At 47.5% G+C, this 27,113-nt stretch overlaps 1 protein-coding gene across 1 annotated transcript in view; it reads left to right on the top strand.

Annotated features, from left to right (window-relative positions):
• ATM (ATM serine/threonine kinase) overlaps positions 1 to 27,113 on the top strand; it is a 1,399,724-nt gene that overhangs the window by 1,257,858 nt on the left and 114,753 nt on the right. Inside the window, exons 53-56 of the mRNA XM_086935231.1 lie at positions 840 to 978; positions 4,712 to 4,794; positions 13,671 to 13,811; positions 20,909 to 21,025. Of these exons, the coding sequence (XP_086791357.1) occupies positions 840 to 978; positions 4,712 to 4,794; positions 13,671 to 13,811; positions 20,909 to 21,025 (480 nt within the window). The remainder of the gene's footprint in view (positions 1 to 839; positions 979 to 4,711; positions 4,795 to 13,670; positions 13,812 to 20,908; positions 21,026 to 27,113) is intronic.

Here is a 27,113-nt window from a genome sequence, read left to right as displayed (position 1 = left end):
GTATCTTTGTAGACGACTTAGCTTGGTTACTTTGGTAATGTTAGACTAATCAAGGGACCCTTCTCACAGTGCACAGTAGACTGATGAAGATGCCCAGCCCTATTCATGCAGTACATGATCGACTGATGTCTTCCTGCTCCTGTCTCGTGTAACTTACAGACCTGCTGCAAATCACACAGACTCCGCCCTCAAGGGGCTGCTTTTCAGTTTATGGAATTGCCATGTTTTAGATCAATGCCCTCTTTCACCTTTATTCTGGTCATCTGGAAATCCTTTTTGCCACAGAAAGATTGAAACCATGAAAGTTTTGCAATTATGATTCCATGTGTGCAACACAACTAATTATTTGGGTAACAACTTGCCTAGTCCAATCTACAGTAATGCTTTTGCACCTTAATGCTACTCAAACTATACATTTCTAGTCTTTATACAGGTAAGGGTTCTAATATTATACTCAATATTTTTGATAGGGGTAGGCAGGGAGTGAAGAGACCAATTGAATGAAGGTTTATATTCTTAAAATGTGTAATACTCTCAATGTGGCACAATAAAAAGTGGTAGGATAAAACTTGTTGTCCTGTTCCGCTCCCTTCATCTCGTCCTTCGAGTTAATGGTAGTTATTGACACTCCCTCACCATCTAAATTTGATGTTAGAAGTCCAGAATGAAACAAGAATTGATCATTCTAGACTGTCTGTTCCACATTTCACCAAGCACTTTTCTTCCACTTAGGTCCTGGACATGCACAATGTCTATCTCTATAAACAGCAAGGATAGTGATACCTCCTAAACAATGTGAGAAGTATTTTATGCACATCCTCTCTTTTTTTCTTTTGTAGGATCGCATGGAAGCAGCATTCAGCATTGTTGATAGTATAAGAACTCACCGTGCTCAGATGGTGCGAGATGTGGAGAGGCTCTGTGATGCGTACATCACCTTAGCAAATCTGGATGCTGCCCAGTGGAAATCTCAAAGAAGTAGGTATTGGGCAAAATTAAAGCAGAATCGTTACACTTTTTTCCCTTTTTTCCCTTTCAAGCCATTTTTGTATATAGATGATAAAAAGATCTATGTTCAAGTGCAGTTATATTCACAAGATTACTTTTTTTTGTATATGCCAGTTGGGGGAGAGGAATGTCAGAGGACTGTTGGCAGCCAAACATGGCTTTGCAACAACAGAGGCAGCCCTACTGACCTCCAACCAGGGTCAGTCAAACTATATAGAAGCCCCAGGGGCTCCAGGAGACAAAGTACATCTGTACCACAATTCTACAATGAAAAAAACTATACAATAGAAAAATAGTTCCAACACAAAGAATTCAAAGAAATAAAAATTATTTACATAACTATTTGCCAAAAACGATATCACAATACAATATACAGACAAACAATATGTGCTCAACATGTTTTTTAAATTGATCAAATGGTCCGACTAAGATGGAACCTATCACAATTAATGCTTCTTACCCAATTTGCCAATGATGCGTCAACGACGTTTCCACCCTTACAATTTACTGGATCATCATGAGGACAAAAAATGTTTTCAGCGGAAAGAACATAAATATGATAAAATAGTTGCACATTTTTTCGGTCACTGCGCACTTTTTTAGGTCTTGTGTGTGGCGTTGCAGCGCAACACTCTGCGAGAACTCTTGTAATGAAGGACATTTTAGAAGGGGGCTTTAAGCCCAGCCCCTCATTTGGCGTCAGCGTTTATGTTAAACAGTGGCCCACCATTGGAAATGAGGGTTTTCTGTAGACGCCCTTTCGCCTCCGAGCCGACTCAGTGGCCTCCTTTGCGTCTGTCGCAAGTAGCTTTCTTATCTTTATGGGGCCATGTGTTTCCATTTAGAAACACATGGCCCCATACAGACAAGAGATCAATGCTTATTCATGTTTCATGTCAGTTTCCCGTGCGCGTGTGCTTTATTTTCCTTGTTGTTACCTTGGTTCCCAGCAAGAACTAAAAACGCTGTCATGGCTTAAGAAGACATTGTTAATGTGTGGCAGAGACAGTCAGAGAAATATCTCCATCAAAAATTACCACACACGTGCCCGTCGGGTTAATTTCTGCTTTTCGGTTGGTAGAGGGATCTCGCCTGCATGACATAGAAAACACCATTTCAGTGTTATATGAAACAACAGGGAGGTGAGCGAGGTGGGCAATGCGAGGCAGGGAGTCGCTTCTATCATGTCCAGCGGAATCAGATAAACATCTACACGCACAGCCATTGCAGGTGGGCTCGTATCTAGGAAGGAACTAACAGAAAATGATATGGCCTGAATGTAAAGTTGGGAAGGGAAGTTAAATAATTCGAAATCTCTGGTAAGCAGTAAGAGACTTATTTACAAGCCCCTTGCAGTACGTCACTTTTTCACCATGTTAAAAGTGACATACGGGCGGCGACAGGCGCTTGTAAATAAGCCCCTAAATCTAAATGGAATAAGTCAGTGGAATTTCCACCACCATTGCCTCTGTCTTGAATTTGAACCACCATTGCTTCGGTCTGGTGAAGGAAAAACCACCCAAGTGGATTTCCCCCGAAGTTTGCATTTGCATTTGAAAGCGGGGAATTCTTCATTAGTACAATCCATTAAATAACGCCCTTTGAATAGTCGGTGTGAAATAATGATACGTTTATTCGATCCTACTTGAAAATATCAAAATAGAAATTTCACAAAATCAGTTTTGTGAATAATTTAGTGGACAGGGTTCTACAAAACAATCATCCTCTAAAGATAATTTGCCACCAGTGGTGGTCTGTAGTGCGGACCCTTAAGTGTCCCAGACACAGACTCCCTTAAAAGGCCGGTATTATTCAAAGTTTCAAGTTTTACATTATTGTCTCATAGATAAGCAGATGTGTGGGAGGGGGTGGGGAGGGTGTAGGATTCTGCTGTGCATCCAAACCAGGTGGGCGGAGCAGGGCCTGAGAAGAGCACACAAGGAGGTCAGGCAGGGCCTCAGACTCGTTCGCCTGGACCTTCGCCCCTGCCTCCTCTCAGCCGCCCCAGTGTGGGAGCTGCCCGAGCTTTGATCTTCCAGCAGACTTTCAATCCAAGTGCCCTGGCGGGCGAACCGTGTCACCCCAATGTCTCTGGGAGTTGATAATAGGTCCTGAGTTGGGACCGCCATTGTTCAAAGATAAATCTTCGCCGCCCCACGAAGTGTTTAATTTCGAATTACAGGCAATTACTAAATGACAGGGGACCGGTATCTGGGTCTTCCCCCGGGGTGCATTGCCCACTGCACCTTCCGTGCGTCAGGCCCGTCTCAGTAAATTAAGGAAAATCCAGATTGGTTGGTGGAATGGGGTCTTGCATGGAATCTTGACTTTAGTGCACGGTTGACGCGTGGGCAACTTTGATGTAGACAATCTGTGCCTTCATCCAATTGGAAACCTTGTATTGACCTCATCATCATTTGAGCGTCCAGAAGTAACCGGAAATAATTGAAAACTCTAGAAATAAAAGCTAAGGAGAGCAGGACTTTCACTGACACACTGTGTATTTCAGTTATGGAGACCGTCTTGATTTTAGCGGTTATGCCTGACTTAATGTCCAATGGCCCTGCACACAAACGGTAGTTTTATTCTTAGCACGTATTTTTTTTCTGGACGTTGGTACATCATGATCCATGCTCCACCTCATTATATTCATGTGTGTGTGTGTGTATATATATATACTGAAAAAACCATGGGCATTATAGTTAGTTGGACATTTCACTCATACAAAACCATAGAAATTCCACTGTTATAGTTAGTTGAGCTAACTATAACTCGCGCCCCCGCAGTGCACTGCTGATGACGTCAGATATTACATCATTCATGACATGGTCAGTGACCTCACTGAAGACATCTCAAGTGACATCACTGATGACATCATCCAGTGACTGTGTGTTACTGTAAAGTTTAAGTATGTTTTATATATATATATATATATATATATACATATATTAGCCAAAGTGTATTGAAGAATCAGTGGATGTATCAGTGTCTGGATGGGGATTTAGTAGGTGCGTGACTGACTGTATAAGTGAGTGATTAAATATGTCTTACTGAATGCATGGGTTAGTGACTAAACTGTGTGAATGTCTGTATCAGTCTTTCTATTGCTGTGTAAGCTGATGCATCGGTTCGTGAGTAGTTGAATGCGAAGGGTCATGTTGGGTCTGGATTTTTGAATGATGGGGGAGACTGGCACAATTCTCTTTGCTTGTTTATGTTTCCTTTGGCTGATAGTTTTTCGTGGGGGGACCACTGACCAGAGTAATAGGAATTCCTCCACCTTCCTGTAATAAATCCAGGAATTTACAATCACCTGCACCCACATTTCGCAGTTGGTGGTATTGACCACAGATTGCGTCATCAGTACCTGATTATGCTGCTGACACCATGCAGCCCCTTGGTTCCTGGGCAGAGCAGAATTGTTAAAGCACCTCTTTATTTTGAGTGTAGGTGACCAGGACCTTTTTGTTCACAGTGGCACTGTTCACAATCGCACAATGTAACCTATTTGAGAAACATTAAGTGGAGCAAAAGAGTTAAATATAAACAGAGCTGATCTAAATGAACTGATATGGACTATTGAGTTGTAAGAATTCCTAAGACGCTATTTCTTATACAGTACGAGGATACAGATACTGCATGTATTATTGAGACACATATTCATTTAGAAATTCACAAATTTTACTTGTTTTCTTATATATAGCGGGGATAACTATTCCAGCAGATCAGCCCATCATCAAGCTGAAGAACTTGGATGACGTTGTTATTCCTACCATGGAAATCAAAGTGAGCATGTTTTTACATTTTATTTTAGAAAAGTTAAGCAGCCGTAGTATTTGGCAGCAGCAGTGCCTTATTTATGGGATATTAAGTATAGCCCTCTACTTGCAGCATTGGTTGGTTGTGAACACCATACTTTGACACAGTTGACAGCATTATCTGGGGGTGGAATATCAAGTCCACAATCTGTAAATATTTGGTATTTCACCCTTTTGTATATTTATTCTATGTAACGTCATTAAAACAGAAGTACTGAAACATGTTCTCTGCATCAGCAAAGTTTTCTTCCTTACGGGACTCCCTTTCGCTGTTGCACTTTTAAACTCCAGCCCCTTGGTGTGTTAAGTCTGCTAGAGAATGTCTTTTACTGTCCCCTTGATTCAAAAATTCATCATCAATATGCACTCTCCAACCTCACTCTTTCTACCACCTGATCAGATTTAACCCACATATTGAGTCATGCATTACAGTTTGGATTACTCAAACAGTGAACGAAATGATGAGCAAGTTGAAAACAGGCAGCTTTCCCATGCAACCCTGAAAAAGGGGGTAAGAAAAGAAACAAATTAAATAGTCGGGGGCACAGAAAATTACCCGATATTTCTTCTCAGCAAGAGATGACAGGCGCCACTTCTAGTTCATGAATTGCGCCTCAACCCTCTTCTTGTCAGTCTTCCAAGGAGATACCCGTTTCCTTCAGCACCTCACCACACTGTGATGCTGTTGATGATCTCTCTGTATGTGTAAACAGTTATTATCTGTTCTCATTGTAAATGTTCTGGCATGCCTCTAACCATATTGAGTAGTAGTTCTGTTATTGAATACAGTCCTCTCCTACTATTGATTCTAATGTTCATGCTGTATAAGAGTTAGAAGTACATACCTCTGTGTAAGGAAATCAAAACCGATCTTAACACGCACTACTAAACCAGTAAGCCAAGTAGAAGAAAGTAAACTCACCATGGATATCCACTGGAAACTTATAAGCATTATGAAACACAAGCCTATCCTGGAACTGAAATGAAGGTAAAACCTTGCTAGTGTGATACCCATCTTGGCAACCAGCTGGAGGCCATGCATTCCCACCTTCCATCTTTTTGTACCGAAGGCATGTCCTTCTGCTGCCCCTTTTGCTGTTCTTGGCACCCAAAGTTCTCTTCCAGGGGATCCTTATCAATAGTCATAAGCATTAGAATATTCCGGCTCATGCGCGGGACCCCAGAAACACTATATTATATGTGCCCCACATATATATACTCATATATATATATATATATAAAACATATATATATATAAAAACATGCAATAGCAACCAAATAACATCAAAGCTGAAATATGCTGTGAAGAATTTCCACCATATATGAATAATATGCATTAAAAACATGAGAAACAACACCAAAGATTGTTTAGAAACTGTTTTAATGCTTAGAAATCAGCAGAAATTCTCATAACTCACTGAAAGCATAGTCAGCTCCCAGGCTGCATTGCAAACACACAGTCTAAAAAGACTGAAAAGCTAACCTGTAGCTGCATAGCAATAAACTGACACCGTGCCTTTAAGGCACCCATGACCCCCTGTATCCCATCATGCCTCAGGGGTGACAGGTCAGTTGTTCTTTCCAGCTCCTTCAGGAAGGATCCTGGTTACACAGCTCCACTAATTGCTGTTTTCTGACAGAAAATTACTTCACTTTTAACAACTTTTTTACTTACTTTGACATTTTACATCTAGTCAAGTAAGAAACTGTCTTTTTCAGTCAGTTTAGTGAGCATTTTCAACTGAGAATGCCTTCACTTTTTGACAAATGTCCTTCTTGTGGCAACAAGAAGGCAAAATCAGACAACCACGACGTTTGTATCCTGTGTCTGCCTGAGGAACATGATCCAGGCACCTGTCCTCATTGTGAGCACCTGTCAGGAAGAACTCTCAAAGACAGGGAGAGGATTCGCATTTATGGCCTGGCTCACAGGTCATCCAAAGGAAGGTCTCCGGTGAAGAAGGGCTCCAAGAAGGCTAAAACATCTTCAAAGGAGAAGTCTTCATACCCTTCAGCTTCAGCGTCAGGCTCGGGGCTGAGGAAAGAACCACCGGTGGGTCATTTACCTTCAAAACTAGCGTCGACGGCGGGCTCGCCATCGAAGAGAAGACCAGGTACGTCGACGACGTCGAAGAATCCAGTTCCGTCGTCGAAATCCCCTCCGCCGTCATCAACCAGGCGGCAAACGGCGTCGAGGGAGGTCACTCCTCCGCCGTCGTCAACCGGGCGACGTTCGGCGTCAAGAAATGTGACTCCGCCACCGTCAACCAGGCGACGGTCGGCGTCGAGATCCAGGACCCCTCCGCCGTCGTCAACCCGGCGACGATCGGCGTCGAGGGAGGTCGTTCCTCCGCCGTTGTCATCCAGGCGACGACCGGCGTCAAGAAGTGTGACCCCTCCGCCGTCGTCTAAGAAACGACGTTCGGCGTCGAGGACCAAGACCCCTCCGCCGTCGACAGCTAAACATCGATCGGCGTCAAGGAGGCAGTCTCTATCGACGTCTCGTCGACGCTCGGCGTCGAGGGTGACCAATACCCCTCCGCCGTCGTCGCACAGGCGTTCGGCGTCGAGAGCAAGGACTCCTTCGACGGCTGGTCATCGCCATTCGGCATCGATGGATCCGCCGTCGGCTGTTCATCGCCGTTCGGCGTCGAGAGATCGTAGATCCTCGCATCGATCGCCGTCGAAGCATTCGACGTCGAAATTGATGCTCCCGCCGACTCCCAAGAAGCATTCGACGTCGAGAGAAAGGCATTCGACGCCGGAACGCTCAATGTCGAGGCATTCAGAAAGAGCTCGATCGTCGTCGAGAAACTCTGTAATCATGGTTACGGAGTCAGCTTCTCGCCATGCCACATCACAGTCTTCTGGATCCTCGACAACATCTTCAAGATCCAGAAGCCCAGTCCGCAGATCTCCTGTGCGGCAGCCAGATCCCTCGGCTGCTGAGGTCAGACTTTCACCTAGATGGTACAGGTGATTGGATCATTGGCGAGAGTCAGGGGCTACCAGACGACTGCAAGAGTATGTCAGTTTTCAGCACAGATCTCCTCTCCAGAGGCTGGTGGAGGAAGTGGACAGACGCAGTCCTCCCAGGCGCCAGGCAAGCAAATCGCCTGTGAGAAGGCCAACCAGATCCCGTTCTCCCAGAAGAGAAGATCCGGTTAGATCTCATTCTCCCAGAGGAGAGGATCCGGTCAGGTCGCGTTTACCCAGAAGGAGAGATCCGGTCAGATCTCGCTCTCCTAGAAGGGAAGAACACCCAAGAAGATCACGGGAGAGGAGGCACGGTGCGCACCATAGACGTCGAAGAACTCCGTCTACTTCATCTACCTCTTCTACCAGGTCTTCCAAGAGGGATTACTCTCCTACGCTAACGGATAGTCCTGTTTCTAGATCCTCTCCAGTGGATGACATAGGCACTTACCTAGATGTCCTACAAAGAGGAGCTCAGAAACTGAACATTGAGATGTCTGTCCCCCAGGTGGCGACAACAGTAATTTTTGAAACTTTGCACAAAAAATCTGTCTCTCGCCCGCTGCTGCCTTTGGTTCCGGGGATTATGGATCCGGTCAAGGACGTTTTCCTAACTCCAGCAACCATCAGAGCGGTGCCGGCCCGCATACAGAAGGAGTACAAACCAGCTTCATCTGACCCAGTTTTTGTACAATCTGACCCTCCAGCGGACTCCGTGATAGTGGCAGCTGCAAGGAAGATGCATGCAGTTTCTGCTTCCTCCTCAGCACCACCAGATAAGGACAGCAAATCACAGGACTCGTGGGGTCGCAAGGTGTGCAATTCAGCTGTCTCCACTCTGAAGGTCTCGAGTGCGGCCGCACTGTTGAGTAGATACGATAGAGCCTTATGGGACTCAATGGAAAGGTTTAAGTCAAAGCTTCCAAAAGAAGACCAGAAGGACTTCAAAGAAACTATGACAGAAGGATGTCTGGTGGCGGACGGTGCAGTTCTTGCGGCACACTCCTACTCTCATGGGGTTTGTGCCAGGAGGTCAGCTTGGTTGCATCTCACAGGTTTGAAGCCGGATGCTCAACATCGCATCCTAAATCTTCCTTTTTCGGGGTCCTCTCTCTTCAGAGAACATGCTGACGAAGAGATGACTCGAATGAAGACAGAGCTGGATACAGTAAAGGCAGTGGGTTTGGAAAAGAAAAAAGAGTTCAAACGCCATTTCAAGACCAGCAAGGGAAGAGGGGCTCAACAGAGGGTTCAAACCCCTCAGTGGTCCCAAAATAAGAACCAGGGGAAATCCCAGTTTCGAGGAAAATCCAACAGAGGTAGAGGAGGTCACCAGTAGTCCTCTACCACAACGAGAGGAGGAAAGGCCTGAGCAGTGGCTTCCTCTGGCGCCGTTGCCCACTCCAGTGGGAGGAAGTGCTTCACAACACCTGGCAGAGTGGGTCAGCATCACAAAAGATCGATGGGTGCTGAATATACTGCGCAATGGATACATGCTACGTTTCCGTGCGCTTCCAAGGAGCATTCCTCCAAAGAGCTCTTGCCCTCACCAGCTAAGCTTGCTCAGGAGAGAGGTGAAAATCCTGCTACAAAAAAGAGCTATAGAGGAAGTTCCCCCCTCTCAAAGGGGAAATGGAGTTTACTCCAGATACTTTCTTGTCCCCAAAAGAGATCAGGAGGACAAGTTCAGGCCCATACTCGATCTTCGTCTCTTGAACAAAGTCATCGTCAAAGAAAAGTTCCGCATGTTAGCTCTTCACCAAATATGCCCACATCTTCAAACCGGAGATTGGATGTGTTCGGTGGATCTGCAAGATGCATACTTTCACATTCCGATTGCACTGCGGCATCGCAAGTACTTGAGGTTTGTCGTAGGAAACAAACACTACCAGTACAAGGTGCTACCCTTCGGACTCAAGTTCGCACCACAAGTCTTCACCAAATGCATGGCAGTGGTGGCGGCTTTTCTTCACAAAAGGGACTCTTCATCTATCCGTACCTGGACGACTGGCTCCTAAAGGGTCCATCTCCGGTGCGGGTAGCACACGATCTGCAACTTTGCCTGCGCCAGTTGCACAGGCTCGGTCTCCATGTAAACCTGGAGAAGTCAGTCCAGCGGCCGACACAGTCAATCCACTACCTAGGCTCCGTTCTGGACACAAAATTGGGAAAAGCGTTTCCTTCGGAGGAAAGATTTTTTTCCATGAGACAGAAATGTGGGATTCTCCTAGAGTCTCGGTTTCCAACAGTCCGACAAGTAGCATCCCTGCTGGGTTCCATGGCGTCCTGCATTTTTCTCATCCCAAACGTCAGGCTGAGAATGAGGCCTCTGCAACAGGCCCTCGAAGACCAGTGGGACCAAGCGACAGGGCGTTGGGAAGATCGTATCACTCTTTCCCAAGCAACGAAGGATGCCATCAAATGGTGGACTCGGACGAGGAATGTGCTGGTGGGAGTGCCTTTTCACCAACCTCTTCCATCCCAGTCTATAGTGACGGATGCCTCTCTGCAAGGCTGGGGAGCGCACATGGGTCCGCTTCAGATTCAGGGTCAGTGGTCTGCGCAGGAGCAGACATACCACATCAACATGCTGGAGCTCAGAGCGGTATTTCTAGCTCTCAAAGCTTTCTTTCCAGCAATCGAGTCCAACTCAGTCCTAGTTCAGACCGACAATACGACCACCATGTTCTATCTGAACAAACAAGGAGGCACGCGGTCTCCCACTCTCCCGAGAGGCTCAAACCATCTGGCACTGGCTTCTCTCTCGAGGCCTCTCAGTAGTGTGGCGGTGCACCTTCCAGGCGAATTGAACGTCAAAGCAGACGCACACAGCAGGCACTTCGAAGATCAGCCAGACTGGGTGCTAAACGACAAAGTGGTAGAAGAGCTTTTTCGTTGCTGGGGTCGTCCGGCCATAGACTTGCTTGCAGACGACGAAAAAGCCAAATGCCACCGGCCAGGGACGCAGGGGAATGCTCTCCTGATGGATTGGTCGGGAACATTCGCTTACGCGTTTCCTCCTCTGGCTCTGATTCCGAAGGCAGTCCAAGCTCCTCAGGTCGGACATGGAGATGATCTTGATAGCTCCAGATTGGCCACAGCAGTGGTGGTACCCGGACCTTCTGCATCTGTCTGTGTGTCCACACAGACGACTTCCTTGCAGGCCGGACCTGTTGAGCAAGATGAACGGGAGGATACTGCATCCCAACCTCCCATCACTGAACCTAACAGCATGGCACCTGAGGTCCTGCAATATGGACATCTGAACTTGCCTCCCGAATGCATGCACATTTTAAAGGAGGCTAAGAGGCCTTCCACGAGACCGTCCTATGCGTTCAAGTGGAAAAGGTTTTTCATATGGTGTAGGGATCATCACCTGGATCCTACTAAAGGGCAGGAGGAGGTAATTCTGCCATACCTCCTTTCCTTGGCAACTTCTGGATTGAAATATGCTCTCGTTAGAGTGCATCTGTCAGCTATAGTAGTGTACAGGAAATCGCCTAATCAGATTTCTTTCTTTCAGGTTCCGGTGGTTAAGGACTTCCTCCAGGGGTTGAAAAAAGTCTATCCCCCTGTGAGAAATCCTTCTCCTCCTTGGGAACTGAACCTGATTCTATCCAGGTTAATGTCATCTCCTTTCGAACCTATCCACAAGGCCTCTTTGCAACATCTATCTGGGAAAGCAGCCTTTGTAGTAGCAATTACATCAGCGCGCAGAGTAAGCGTGATACAAGCGCTCTGTGCGAAGGAACCATATACTGTTTTCCATCACAATAGGGTGGTCCTGAGGGCTCACCCATCCTTCTTGCCTAAGGTGGTTTCTGATTTTCATATAAATCAGTCCATCTCCCTCCCTTCTTTTTTTCCAAATCCAGCGACCCCAGCAGAGCGGTCATTGCACTCCTTGGATTTAAAGAGAGTGCTCAAGTTCTATTTGGAAAAAATCAAGGGAATCAGGAAGTCGCATCAGCTGTTCGTGAACTATGGTTCAATGAGAACGGGCTTTCCAGCGGCCAAGAGGTCCATCTCTAGATGGATTGTCTCCTGCATTAAATTGGCCCACCAGCTTGCAGGCAAGCCTTTATTGGTGTCACCCAAAGCGCATTCTACCAGAGGGAAAGCGGCCACAGTGGCCTTCTTGCACGACATTCCAATGTCGGAAATATGCAAGGCTGCAACCTGGAAATCGGTTCATACCTTTGAGGCATTACTGTCTAGAATCTGATTCCAGGGCCGATACTCAAGTAGGACAAGCCTCTTTGAGGAATCTATTTGGGTAGCCTGCGGCCTGTACGAGCTTAGTTGTTACTAGGCTTAGTATGGTTATTACTGTATTGTTACTACTTTGCCCGCAGGGAGATGAGGTGAGGCTCGCTATTCTATTCTAATGCTTATGACTATTGATGAGGATCCCCTGGAAGAGAAGGATTAGTTACTTACCTGTAATCCTAGTTCTCTTCCAGGGGTATCATCATCAGTCATAAGCAACCCTCACGCCTCCCCGGGCAAAGGGCATTCTTTAATAAGGAGATATTGTTAACCTATTTGTTTCTTGGGTTTTTTAGTCTCCGAAAAGAACAACTGACCTAACTGTCACCCCTGAGGCATGATGGGATACAGGGGGTCATGGGTGCCTTAAAGGCACGGTGTCAGTTTATTGCTATGCTGCTACAGGTTAGCTTTTCAGTCTTTTTAGACTGTGTGTTTGCAATGCAGCCTGGGAGCTATCTATGCTTTCAGTGAGTTATGAGAATTTCTGCTGATTTCTAAGCATTAAAACAGTTTATAAACAATCTTTGGTGTTGTTTCTCATGTTTTTAATGCATATTATTCATATATGGTAAAATTCTTCACAGCATATTTCAGCTTCAGCTCTGATGTTATTTGGCTACTATTGTATGTATATATATATATATATATATATATATATATATATATATATATATATATATATATGAGTATATATATGTGGGGCACATATAATATAGTGTTTCCGGGGTCCCGTGCATGGGCGGGAATATTCTAATGCTTATGACTTTGATGAGGATACCTCTGGAAGAGAACTAGGATTACAGGTAAGTAAATAATCCATACGATCCAACTGTATCCCTCATCCCGATCTCCATTTCAGACACTTCCCCACACAGACTTCTCCCTTAATTACGCCCCTCCCCAATCCTCCTCCCTTTGTCCACCCGCTTGCAAACTTGTGCTTTGCCCAATCCTGGTAGTCCTGGTAGGCCTCTCATCTTGCCTACGTCATAACTTCTGATGGTTAATCTACTATTACTGCTTTTGAACCACTTTAATAGTGGTGCAGGTTGCACGTACTAGTTTGTTCCTAGTCTCTGTTTGGTATGTTGTACTTTGCAAGATGCTTGTTTCACTTTGTGATGATCTTGAAAATCAATAAATACATGTTGCAAAAAAGAATAGAATCTCTTACATTACTATTTAAATTAGCCCCTTGTAAGCATGGAAATAAATTAACTTTTCTAAACAATGATTTTAAAATGCTATCCTTCTTCCCAAGCACCTCGAAACTTGAAGCCACAGGCCTTCATGATTTTGGGTGATTTTTTTATATTATCGTGGGTGCTCTGCCTTTAGAAGTTCTAGCCGTTTGCTATTTTCTTCCTAGATCCATGACAGTACACTCCATAAAGCAAAATAAAAAGGTTGCTTAGTATTTATTTTGTTCTCCTGTATTTATAAGTAGTAAATATATTTGTGGTCCAGTTGTGTCTCACATAGAGAGAAATTCATATTTCTTGTACTTTGAGCTGCTTAAGACTGTTCATTACAGGTTCAATTAAGCCTTTCTTAAAAAGTTTTATCCTGTGCTGGTTACTCTTCTTCTTTTTTTAGGTGGACCCGACTGGGAAGTATGAAAATGTAGTAACTATACTGTCGTTCAAGCCCGAGTTTCGTTTAGCAGGAGGTCTCAATCTGCCAAAGATCATAGACTGTGTTGGATCAGATGGAAAAGAGAGACGACAACTTGTCAAGGTTCGTATATCATCAATGCCGAAATCTGACTTTCCATTGAACATCACTAGTTTTTCTTCAACTAGCCTTTTAAACCTTTATTTCTTAATGTGCATAGTCATCAGATACAGATTTGTAATATATTGCAAAATCATTATTCTGAAATGTGAATCACAATCACTGGAATTGACACCGATTCTCTACGTGGCTTCCACCCATGGAGAAGGAAGTTTCAGGGCATGAGGTTAGTGGAAAACCCAAAAAGCAAATTTTGTTACACTATTTGATCGTTGTACTACCTCTGAAAAAATATGATGGGCTGAAATGCTCACGTAGATCTTGAACAATTAAAATACCTATGTGTATCATTCATGCCACTGTTGTTTACTTGAATGGTCAAACAGGGGACTTTACCATATGCAAAATCACCTTAACTTCACACCTGGAAGAGCTAGGCTACAGTCCATCTGAACTGAAATACAACTAACACATATGTATCTGAAAGAAACAGGTTACTATTAGATTCCTTACCTTAGAATATCCCCAGGCGTCAGTCTGGATCCGGAAACTTTTGCGTAGCAGTACCCCTGCGCGTCGGTAGGCGTCGTCTGCAGGCGTCCCCTGCGGCTCCACGTCCGTCGTCGGCGTCGTGCGCCGTGATGACGTCGCTGGAGTATATAGACGCCGCCTCCACGCGCTGACGTCAGTTCTTCTTTTTTCCGCGCCAGTTAGCGCAGATCCGAGAAGTGCAGTACTCCGGTCTTTTGACCAACTTTTTTGATCTTTGATCTTTTTGACTCTTCTTACGGTGCCGGTAGGATGCCCGGTTTTAAGAACTGTGACGACTGTGACCGTACGATGTCGGTCACGGACCATCACCGACTCTGCCTCCGGTGCCTGGGCCCCGACCACGACGTGGACGCCTGCGTCGATTGCCGGGCCTTGACGAATAAAGCTAGACGGGAGCGGTCCCGCAAGCTGCTCGAGCTCCGGGTGTCGACCCGCGTCGAGAGCGGTCCCGGTCCGGCCGGAGGTCAAGGGAGCGATCGAGGGAGCGGTCGCGGAGCCGTCACGAGCGCTCTGGGAGTCGTCACCATTCCTCTGGTTCCTCAGGTAGGAAGCACAAGAAGTCGGGGCGTCGTCATCGTACCCCCGACGCTCGCGCGATGCGGCCGGGGGTTCGGGTGGCCCCACCCCCGCGGCTCCGCGTGAGTCGCCGGCGCGGCCTGCTCCATACCCTGCGGTCCCTGGGCAAGGCACGTCGCCCGAGGAGATAGAGGCGTTCCTCATGGCCATGAGGGCTCTGTCTCCTCCGACGGGTTCTGCGGCGCCTTCGGGCCCTTTGTCCCGTCCGGGGGCCCTAGCGGTTCGGGTGCTCCTGCCTCGACGCCGTCGGGTGCTCCGGCCCCGGCGCCGCCGACGGCTCCGGCCCCGGCGCCGCAGGGGCCCTCAGGGTCGACGCCGTCTGGTCAACCGGCCTCTCCGGCGCCGATTCCATCGGGGCAACCCCTGGCGTCGCCCCCGCGCGGCGCCGGTTCTACGGTGCCGGCTACGGCAGGTGCCGGTGCTCCGGCTCCGGGCGGCGCCGCCCCATTACCTCTCCGACTCCGGACGCGGAGTCGAACCGGCGTCGCCCGACGCCGAGTCCGACGCCGATGGGGCCTGTGAACCCCGAGGAGCCGGTCTACATTGTTGATTCAGAATATGGTGAAGATGTAGATTACGGAGAGGAGTGGGAGGGGTCTGAGGACCCTCTGACCCGCGAGTGTCAGTACGACGTGGACTGGACGGGTGACTTGGGTGACGCCAGTGGTCTGGACGACTCCCCCAACCCTGGCTTTTCTCGCCTCCTACCATGGCTTCGGAGGAGGGGGCAGCTTATTCAGTGGTGTTGATGAGGGCTGCCAAGGCCCTAAACCTTGTGCTCCCCGTCGCGGCCGTGAGGACTAACATCCTCACTGAGGTTCTCAAACCGCAGTCATGCCCACAGGAGCCACTGCTGCCGTTCAACGAGGCCTTAACTGACGTTCTTTTGGGCACGTGGTCCAGGCCCGCTTCAGGTTCGCCTGTTGATAGGAACGTGGCCAGACGCCACCGTCCGTGTTCGGACGACCCCAAGTTTATGTCCACCCATCCCACCCCTGAGAGTCTGGTGATCTAGGCCTCCACTTCCCAAACCGCATTCCCGTCGGCCCCGCCCGACAGGGAATCAGAGGTACGACCAGTATGGCAAAAAGGTCTTCTCGTCCCTGAGTCTGGGACTGCGGTCTTGCAACACCGCGTGCCTCTTGGGCCGCTGCACCAACTCTCTGTGGGATACGGTCGCGGACCTGCTGCCTGAATGCCCGCCGGAGGTACGGGCTAAGCTCGGCAAGGCTATGATTGAAGGCCGGGACGCAGCAAGATACTCCATCAGGTGTGGTCTTGATACGACCAACTCGCTGGGCAGGGCGATGTCCACGACGGTGGCGATTCGTCACCACGCCTGGCTGAGATCCGCCAACTTCTCGGCAGATGTCCAGAGTGCTTTAATGGACATGCCGTTTGATGGCAGTCGCCTGTTTGGCGACAAAGCGGACCACGCGCTGGAGCTCTTCAAGGACTCCAGGGTCACGGCCAAGTCCGTGGGTCTCTCGACCCAGCGCCAGCAAACGGGTTCGTTTCGCTCCTTTCGTGGCCAAGGAAGGGGCGGTCCCACACGTGCTGCCAGCCACGCGCCACAACAGACTTATTAACGCGGTGGCGGCCGTGGAAACCGCCGTGGTGGCGGTCGGGGACAGCGGCGAGGTCAGGCCACACCTCCCCCCGCAGCATCTACCGCTAAATCCTCCTAGTCCGTGCTTTCAGGCCCATGTGACGCCGGTGGGGGGCAGGGTTCGCCATCACCTCTCCCACTGGCGCACAATAACATCGGACAGGTGGGTGCTGCAGCTCGTCCGAAGGGGCTACTCCCTCCCCTTCGAGACCACTCCTCCAGCCATGCCACCGCAGAACCACCGTGTGTCGGAGAACCACTTGGCACTTCTGAGGGAGGAGGTTACGGCCCTCTTGGCCAAGGGGGCCATCGAGCGCGTTCCTGGGCCAGAAGTAGGACGTGGTTGCTATTCCCACTACTTTCTGGTACCCAAGAAGGACAAAGGGGGCCTACGTCCTATCTTGGACCTAAGGAACGTCAACGGCTTCCTCTGGAAGGAGAAGTTCAAGATGTTGACTTTAGCTCAGGTCTTGGCTGCTATAGACCCGCAAGACTGGATGGTAGCGTTGGACTTGCAGGATGCGTATTTTCACATCCCTGTCCTGCCGGCCCACCGGCGTTACCTGCGGTTCATGGTAGGCCACGAGCACTTTCAGTTTATCGTGCTCCCCTTCGGCCTTACCAGCGCCCCACGGGTGTTCACCAAGGTGATGGCGGTGGTCGCAGCCCATCTGCGCAGATTGGGGGTTTCAGTCTTCCCCTATCTAGACGACTGGTTGTTGAAGGCGGGCTCGCCCCAGACAGTCGTCCACCACCTTCAGATGACGGCAGACCTCCTGCACGAGCTGGGGTTCTCCATCAATGTGCCGAAATCACACCTGTGTCCCTCTCAAAAGCTCCTTTTCATCGGAGCGGTTCTCGACTCGGCGCAGTTTCGGGTCTATCCTCCGGAACGGGGAGTCCAGGATATACAGGCTTTGATTCCCATATTTCAGCCGTTATCCCGGGTTTCGGTCAGGTTGACGCTGCGGCTGCTGGGGCTGATGGCTTCCTGCATCCTTCTGGTGCATCACGCCCGGTGGCGGATGCGGGCTCTGCAGTGGGACCTGAAGTTTCAGTGGGCCCAGCATCAGGGCAACCTGTCCGACCATGTCTTGATCTCAGAGGGCACTGCAAGACAACTGCAGTGGTGGCTTAAGGACCGCGATTGGGTCAGAGGCAGATCCCTCTCCCTTCCCCAACCGGTGCACGTTGTTGTGACGGACGCGTCCCTCCAGGGCTGGGGAGGCCACTTGGGAGAGGCAGAGATCAGAGGCATCTGGTCTCCGGCGGAGTCCCGGCTCCATATAAACCTGTTGGAGCTCCGGGCGATTCGTTTGGCACTGAAAGTATTCCTCCCCTTTGTCAACGGGAGGGTAGTGCAGGTGTTCACGGACAACACCACCGCCATGTGGTACTGCAACAAGCAGGGCGGGGTGGGGTCGTGGACCCTTTGCCAGGAGGCTCTGCGCCTCTGGTAATGGCTGGAACGTCAGGGCGTGACTCTGACGGTTCAACACCTGGCAGGTTCTCTGAACGCCAGGGCGGACGAACTCAGCCGTCGGTGCTCGATGGATCACGAATGGCGTCTGAACTCGGACGTGGCGCAAGGCCTCTTTCTGCAATGGGGAGAGCCTTGGTTAGATCTATTCGCCACAGAAGAGAACGCGCAATGTCATCAGTTCTGCGCGTTGGAGTTTCCAAGATGGCACTGGCACGGCGACGCCTTTCGGCGCGAGTGGAGTTGCGGTCTGTTATACACCTTTCCGCCTATACCACTTCTGCCCAGAAGAAGATCAGGCGCGACCGGGCCCAAGTCATCCTTGTGGCTCCGGGCTGGGCTCGAAGGTACTGGTATCCCGAGCTACTCAGCATGTCAGTCGGTCCCCCGATCCGCCTGCCCCTTCAGGCGGACCTTCTGTCGCAGCAGCAGGGGACGGTCCTCCACCCGAACCTGTCCAGCCTCCACCTCCATGCGTGGAGATTGAGCGGCGACAGTTGAGGCCATTTGACTTGCCTCCTGAAGTCTGTGATGTGATTCTGGCAGCCAGGCGTTCCTCCACGAAATCGGTATACGCCTGTCGGTGGAACAAGTTTGTGGCATGGTGCACAGCAAAGGCTGTGAATCCTCTCTCTGCCCCTCTTTCTGAGGTTCTTCTCTTCCTTCTTTCTCTTGCCCAGCAGGGCTCTGCTCTGGGCACTATCAAGGGCTACCTTTCTGCCCTTTCGGCCTTTCTGAGGCTGCCTGATCAACCTTCTTTGTTCAAGTCCCCCATTGTAACAAGATTCTTGAAGGGCATCACACACATGTATCCACCTGTTCCCTTTGTGATGCCTCAGTGGGACTTTAACCTGGTTCTAACCTTCTTGATGTGTGCTCCCTTTGAGCCACTTCATTCCTGTCCTCTCCGTCTCCTGACTTTAAAGACGGCTTTCCTGGTTGCCATCACCTCTGCCAGGAGAGTGAGTGAGCTCCAGGCTCTTTCTGTCAAACCTCCTTTCCTGTCCATTCATCCTGACAAGGTGGTTTTGAGAACTAGACCTTCTTTCCTGCCCAAAGTTGTCTCTGCTTTTCACATCGGGCAGTCCATCAACCTCCCTTCCTTCTTCCGCCTCCGCATCCTTCAAAGGATGAAGAGCGGCTCCATCGTCTGGACCCAAAACGTGCGCTTTCATTTTATATGGATCGCACACGCCAGTTCCGGGTGGATGACCAACTGTTTGTTGGCTACGTGGGTGCGAAGAAGGGACGGGCGGTACATAAACGGACCATCTCTCGCTGGGTCGTTCTGTGCATCAAAGCGTGCTACTCTTTGGCTCGGAAGGTGCTTCCTGTTGGGCTGAGGGCCCATTCCACTCGGGCCACGGCGGCTACTACTGCCCTGGGCCGGGGAGTCCCCTTGCAGGACATTTGCCAGGCGGCTACGTGGGCCTCGCTGCACACCTTTGCGAGGCACTACTGCCTGGACAGTCATGTCCGGAGGGATGGCTTCTTTGGCCGTTCGGTCCTCCAGGACTTTCTGGTGTAGGTTTGTATTGGTTCGCAGACCCACCACCGGGGTTGGTATTGCTGGGGTATCTATTCTAAGGTAAGGAATCTAATACTAACCTGTTTCTTTCAGATGAACAAGTTACTTACCTTCGGTAACGATATATCTGTAAGAAACAGTAGTTAGTATTAGATTCCTTACCGCCCCACCCATCCTCCCCGTTCTGCGAACTGATACCTAGGGTTAAGGACATCCCTTTCAGGGCCCTAGTTTCAAATGGCACCAGTGTTGGTTCTCACATGGCTCTGCGTGTTCTGGCGCGGAAAAGCTGTGTACAAAGAACTGACGTCAGCGCGTGGAGGCGGCGTCTATATACTCCAGCGACGTCATCACGGCGCACGACGCCGACGACGGACGCGGAGCCGCAGGGGTTGCCTGCAGACAACGCCTACCGACGCGCAGGGGTACTGCTATGCAAAAGTTTCCGGATCCAGACTGACGCCTGGGGATATTCTAAGGTAAGGAATCTAATACTAACTACTGTTTCTTACAGATATATCGTTACCGAAGGTAAGTAACTTGTTCATTTTGGCCTTATTTTGGAGCCCATCTGGAACTTTTGAAAAGGCATGCAACCATAAGCATGCATGCAGTTCCCCTCTTTGAGATATCATTATCCAAACAGAAGTGAATATTCACTCGTGTGTGAAGCCAGTAGCTCTGTTGAATCACTGGGCATTAAATCAAGAGGAATTATTTAGGCTTTTTTCTTAAAATGTCAGTTTTTGATGTCTGTTTTTTATTGCTGCATTCCTCTGGTACCCCTCTTTCATTTTCTCTGTTGTTCAAAGAAAACTGATCAGATCAATCTATCTTGTTCTTGTCTCACTGAAATTTAAGATCATAAGAGCTATCACACACTGAAGGCTTGACTATTCCAATTTGCCCTCAAGTTACTTTGAGCTTTGAAAAGTGGCTCTCCAAATGATTTTTGGTCTGAGAAGATTGGTTTATATCTCAGATGCAGAGACTTTTTGGGCTAATAGTAGAAGGCTACCTTAAATATGGGTGCCTCTACCAGATAGACAAATACAGCTATTGTGAAAAATAAACATGAAGTACACACCGATAATTAGAAGATGGAGGTTGTTTATCGAGGGCTTGCTTTCCCCCTCGTCTTCATTTACAAGGGCAAAAGATTCTCTAACAAAGTCCTTTTTAGCACTGTACGTTTTACAATGCTTCTCAAATCTAGGGATGGTCTAAAAGCATATCCTATCAAACACCAACAGATCTTTAATGTATAAATACTTAAATTCATCCATAGTCAAGAATATGCTTCACAAGTGACATGCTCAATATTATGAGGTTTGTGTTGTGTTTTTTACATACAGGGTCGCGATGACTTGAGACAAGATGCTGTAATGCAGCAAGTTTTCCAAATGTGTAACACACTTCTACAGAGGAACACTGAAACCCGGAAAAGAAAATTGACTATACGGAGATACAAGGTACATCTCTTAATAATACAAGTCGTAAATTCCTGTATATTTCCACACTATTAAACTGTTCCATCCTAGCTAGACTTGGTATTCTGGTTTTTGTGTGCATCATGCTAATCATCTCAGAAAAGCTTGTCAGTGCATACAGCTAATCGGTCTTTTCTATTTTTTATTTAAATGTTTTATTCTTTGATCTTGTCAATGACATTTGCAAGCAGCTGTGAATGGTGCTCAATCTTCAGGCAAACATGGATGTGTTGGATGCATGTGTCCAGTAACTTGACATACTCTTTATTTACCACCATTGCCCTATAGGTAAGGCTGCCAAATTTCCAAAGTTGTTTTTTTAATGTATATTAATTCTTATCATTTCCTTGGGGACATTATACTAGTAATAGTAGGTGCGAGATGTAGTCCATGATCGTTCTTGCACATGGAGGTCAGGAGCGCTCTGAAGCACTATTCCTGTTCTCCTCCTCAGGTGTATTTTTCCAAATTTTAGCCTCTCTGACATAGACTGACTCTTTCAGTAGAAATAAGCATTGGAAAGTTTTACTGTTGACCTAAGCTACTGGGAGTAAATGGGGTGTTTTATATGGTGTGCTTGTGCAACCGCACCATGTAATATACGTACCAACTCCTTGTGGTCGAGTAGGTTTCATTTGTCAAACCTTCAGCTCAACTCTGGGTAGCTGTGGCTCTGAGCAGCAAGTCTTAAACAAAGGAACAAGTGTAACGCATTTAAACCGCACCAAAACCACTGAAGAAGTAATAAACAAGACACTAAAGAAATCCGACACCAATTTATAAAGAATTACTGTTTTTTAAGGTATTTTTAGACACCACAAAAAAAAGATGCACAAAGGGTTCCAGAGATATGCAGTTTATAAGGTATAGTAAATCAAAGCATGTCACTGAACAAAAACAAACACTGGCAAATTCAACAAAAATGTTTAGGCTACTTGTAATGCGGTCGCTTGGAGTCACTTTAGGCAACCAACTCCAGTGAGGAGCCAGTCAGTGGGACCAGCAAAGCCCTCAGAAACAGTTTCCTCAGTAGGTGAAGCAGTCTTCATTCCGTTCTAGGCACTTTTATCCTTTGCAGGGCTCTCCCATGGAATTGGTCCGGATACAAAAGATGAAGGAGACTGAAGATGCTAAAGGATGCAGCAAATGAGATTCAGCGGACGAGGATCTTGCCTCGACTGTCCTCAGTCCGTGAAGGAGGTGAGATGGTTATAGTCACAGTGTCGAAGCACTCTTGGTGCTGTGATAAGTCCAGTCGCCACAGGACTACCAGTCACCCAGTATCATGTTAACAGGTCAGTCTTTCCTCAGTCGACAACTTATCCTCTGGTGGTCTCAGCTGCACTACAGTGACACTCCTGGGGTCGTTGAACTCGGGTGCAACTTTGTGCGTTGGGTCCCTGGTGCTACATGGTGGGGGTTTGCAGCGAACTGAAGACTTTGGGCTACCAGCTTGCCCCAGCAAACTTCATCAGCTGTTGTGTCCCTGTGCTGCACACAGGAGGCCAGTAAGCTGGCCTTTGAAATTTCCTAGTTTTGTCTGGGCTCTCAGAACGGCTTCTCTTTAAGCAGGAAATGGCAGGGACAGTCCCTCTAGTTTGCTAGCCAGCGGGTGCCGGACCAGTAGTGCAGCGTCTCTTTGCCGGTTCCATGGTGCAGCAAGGCATTCCTTCTTCCAGTCCAGTGGAGCTCTCAGTTTGGGATACCCTACTTATACTCAGAAAATGCCCTCAGGGCAGGATGTGGTTGGAAGCCAATGGGCTACCTGGTTCCTCCTTCTACCCGAGGACCACTTCCTGAAAAGTGTGGCATTTGGGCATCCCAGGTTATCAGGATTTCCCTTCTCTTGTCCCTAATGCCTGAAAAATGGAGCAGCTCTTCTACCAGGTGTTACCTATTAGCCCTTCAAAGGTGGCTTATACTTTAAAACTCGCCTTTTGGTCCAACACCCATGTGACTTCCTGCAAGAGGGAGGTGACACCACCTTCCAGAGCAAGTTTCTATTGAATACCTTCCTGGGAGTCGTTAGCACGTCTTCCCAGGAGGGCAGACAGCAGTCTCGGTGACAGGACACCAGCAACCGGTATGTGCATAGAGGACTAAAGTCAACAAAGTGGCAGCTTCGCTAAAGTTGTACACTACAACTTGTTACGGTAATATCAGCTTGAGAATTAAGCCATGCTTAATGTAACGAGTTGTTTAATACCTTGGATGACACACTTTGGTCGCACCGTTCCAGAGTTAGCACAACTGAGAGGTGTTGGACCTGGCCCTTTTTGCATTGTTATTCCCAAACTTTTTGCCTTCCGCCTATTTTTCTGACCATCTCTTGTTGACTTTAGGACTCTGGGCACTTTTTCACTGGTGACTAGTGCAAAAGTGCATGTGCTCTGTGTCTAAAATGTAAAGCATTTGTTTTCTCCATGATTAATATATCTAATTTACTGGTAAGTTCCTAGTACAGTGCATTACATGCGCGTAGGGCCTGTACATTAAATGTCACTAGTGGGCCTGCAGCACTGATTGTGCCGCCCACATAAGTAGCCTTTCAAACCTGTCTCAGGCCTGCCACTGCACAGGCTGGGTGTGCAGTTTGGGAGCAGATGGAAAATTGGAGTTTGGTGTCTCTGGACTCACAATTTTAAAAACACACCTTTTAGTGAAGTTGGTTTTTAAATTGCTGGTCTGAAAATGTCACTTGTGGAAAGTTGGCATTTTCTACTTAACCATTCTGTGCCTCTGCCTGTCCCTATAATACCTGCCTGTGCTGTATGACAGTTGGTCTTGGTTAATTCACTCTAGAGAGTCACGTACAAAGGGAGCTGAGGTGTGCCCTGCATATCCTGATGGCCCATCACCAGGCTGATGAGCCTTCCTGAGTTAGAGTGGTGGGAGGCGCTGACACTTGCACCTGAATGAGGCTGTGCCTGTCCACACACAAAGAGCTGCATAGCCCCCTTTAGGATGTCTGGAGCCAGGACACGAAAGGACAGGGTATTGTGCTCTATAAATACCTTTCTTTGAAGTCTCCCTACTTCGAAGGCTAAAATGGGTATAACTACTGAACCTCTGACACCATATACTCAAAATACTTCTGGACTGAGGACATTCTGCCAGGAAAAAGAGCTGTTGTGTTGCCAGGAGGGACTGCCACTTTACTGCTTTCTTTTCTGTGTTGGCCTTCTGCCTGCTGCTTCTGTGCTGGGAGTGAGAGAACAGTTTCTCCATGGGCTTGAGTTGAGCTTCCCATCTATTGGAAGTCTCAAGGCCATCATAGACTTGACCTGCAGCACCTGGGCCCTTCTGCTGAGAGCCTTACTCTGCCAAGTGGTGCCAACTCCAATTACTGGGCCCTTGGAAGCGAGTTTCTGGGCTAAAAAGACTTTTAGCGCCACTTAAGAACCAGTGCCACCACCTGCACTGAAGCTGTTGTCCCCGCTCAATGCATTGACTGCGACTTACAACGCAAACCCCGACACCGTCGCATCACCTCCGAAGAGCTGCCATTGTAAGAGTCTCGAGTACTGCGTCACTGATGTCTATGACACCCGACTCCGCCATAGTGGTGTGCCATTGATGCTGCAAAGTCGACGCATCCGGACTTGACCCTAGATGTTTCATAAACACTGCAACTCTTATCAAAACAGATACCTCGCCTCAACCCCTGCATTACTTCCCCTGTGCCACGCATCATCCCCAGGAACCAACGCCTCACTTGCTTCAGTGACACCTCACCTCCGTTGTGCAAAGCACCGTCCTGAGCGCCAACGACTTGCACAGCAGTAAGGATCTGACACCCCAACTGTCTCAGCGATGCCTCAAATCCCGAGCGCCTTGCATCATCTTCGATTCTCAGCGTCTCCAAGGTACTGTACTGGGGTTTGCACAACCCTGTAGATGGCACACGCTCCATTGTGGTCAGCCTGAACTTGTGGATTCTTCCTTGTCAAGCATGTTGAGAGTGCCCCGACCGGAGCTATTGTGTTTCTAAGCACTATAACTGCATTTAATCTTGAAAATTCATATCTTGACTCTTGTATTTTAGATTTTTGTTGTTTTGTTCTTGTTTTACTCAGATACGTATTGATTATTTTTCTAAACGTGTGTGTTTTATATAAGTATTTAGATGGGTAATATCCAGATCTGAAATGTTCCTTATACTTATCATTTATATTGGGGGCTCCCCACAATAAATTGCATTTAGCCCTATTTTAAGGAAAACCGGACATGTGCATGTATTGTGATTGTCTGGTAGGTGGCAAAGATCCTGTGATGTACTTCATGCTGTTTTACACAAAATGTATTGATGAGAGCAGAAGTTGGGTGGACTCATTACTTAAGAAAAAATATTCCTGGTTGGCAGAGGAAGCGATGCTTCTTTGCCTTATGACGGATGATCCTCTTATTGCCGCCATTTCTGCTTACTTATGGTCAGTGCAGCCAAAAATAAGATATTAAGTACCATCATATTCCTTTGTCGCAAAATTAACTGTGGTTCTATATTTTAATGTGTCAATATTTTTTTTGACTCAAAAGCAATAATATGTGTTTTTATTCGGGTTGTAATCTGTGTCTGTTCTATGACTAGGCCCTGACTTAGCATGGTTTTTAGGTGTTTGTTGTGATATATGGACCTGGAAATTCTTGAAAAGCACGTCTGTATGCCGGTAGGTGGCATCGTTCGGCTCTGCATTGGCTTCGTCTGCACCGTAAATTATGTGGACAATGCCTATATAGGCTCCACCCCAGCGCTCTGGCATCAGATTCTTTTTGTGACATTTCCGTACCAGAAGCACAGAGCCTACAATAGAATGCTGATGGGCCAGTGTGCAAACACTAGGGACCTCCTACGGTTAGCCTATATAGATAAATCTGTTTGCAGAGCGGGGAAATGCGAGGGTAGGTAAGGAATCTGTGGCTAGATGGAGTCTCTACCAGATAAGGTGTTACCTTTGTTAAAGTGACTTGTTCATCTGATATAAGCTTCTAGCCACAGATTCCTTACCTTACCTTAGAGTAGACACCCAAGCAATACCTCCCTAGAGGTGGGTCTGTGAACAGATTCAGACTAGAAAACCCTGGAGGACTGAATGGACAAAGTGCCCTTCATGACTGACTTGACTGTCCAGGCATGTGCAGAAATGTCCAAATGGAGTTGAAATGTGAACAAACCCTCTTTCTTGGTTGTTGCGTGTAATTTAACTTCAAGGAATTACACACTGACATATGCAAACCCTGTTATGAATTGTATCAGTCAATACATACAACCATTGGAAATTGTACAATGTCTTTTATCTGTTGCCAGCAGCACTTCATATACAGATGAGTGGTCAATCTTTTGTTGATTGCTATCGGCGACGGATCCATGATTCTGTATCCTTATTTAGTTCTGCTATTAATAAAATTACCTATGAGGTGTCTACTTTTTTTATTTTGAAAAGACTCCGTTATAATTTGACGATATGGGGTTGAAGTGTCGACTTACATGTGTTGACCTTAATGAACTTTTGCTACAAGCGGAACTCACTGGGTGCTTTGGGAACTGGGCTCCCTAGTATGAAAATGTAAGTATGTTAAGTCAACTTTATAGTTGGTTTATTCAACACTGCACATTATTGCTCACTCTTTTGCACCATTCAATAGACACATAGCTGTTTACGGGGAGCACCTCATGTTATTTTGTCAAAACCTGTCTGTGCAAAATTTACCAGTAACATATTTCCATTGTCTACATTGAAAGTATGTACCCAAATATTGCACAGGCTTGTGCATCTATAATATATGGGTATTTATTAAACAATTGAGGTCTGAAAATGTATGTTTCCATACATTCATATATTATTTTTGCCTAGGAAGCAAATGCAGTTTACTTCCTCTGAGGAAACAACTATTCTTGTGAATTATATACCTACCCGGGTTCCTAGGGATACTGGGTTGTCCCATTCTCTGTTGATCAATGTAAAATTACAGCTCTTTTTTGGGGTCCAGTCATTGGTGTCCCTCCTCTTCTTTGGAAGAGTGAGGCAGAGCAAAAAAGGTTGGCATTGTGATGGTCTGGCCTACGTCAAAA

The sequence above is a fragment of the Lissotriton vulgaris genome, chromosome 8 (genome assembly GCF_964263255.1).
Source record: "Lissotriton vulgaris chromosome 8, aLisVul1.2, whole genome shotgun sequence".
Taxonomy (NCBI): domain Eukaryota; kingdom Metazoa; phylum Chordata; class Amphibia; order Caudata; family Salamandridae; genus Lissotriton; species Lissotriton vulgaris.
This window is presented reverse-complemented; position numbering and strand designations above follow the sequence as displayed.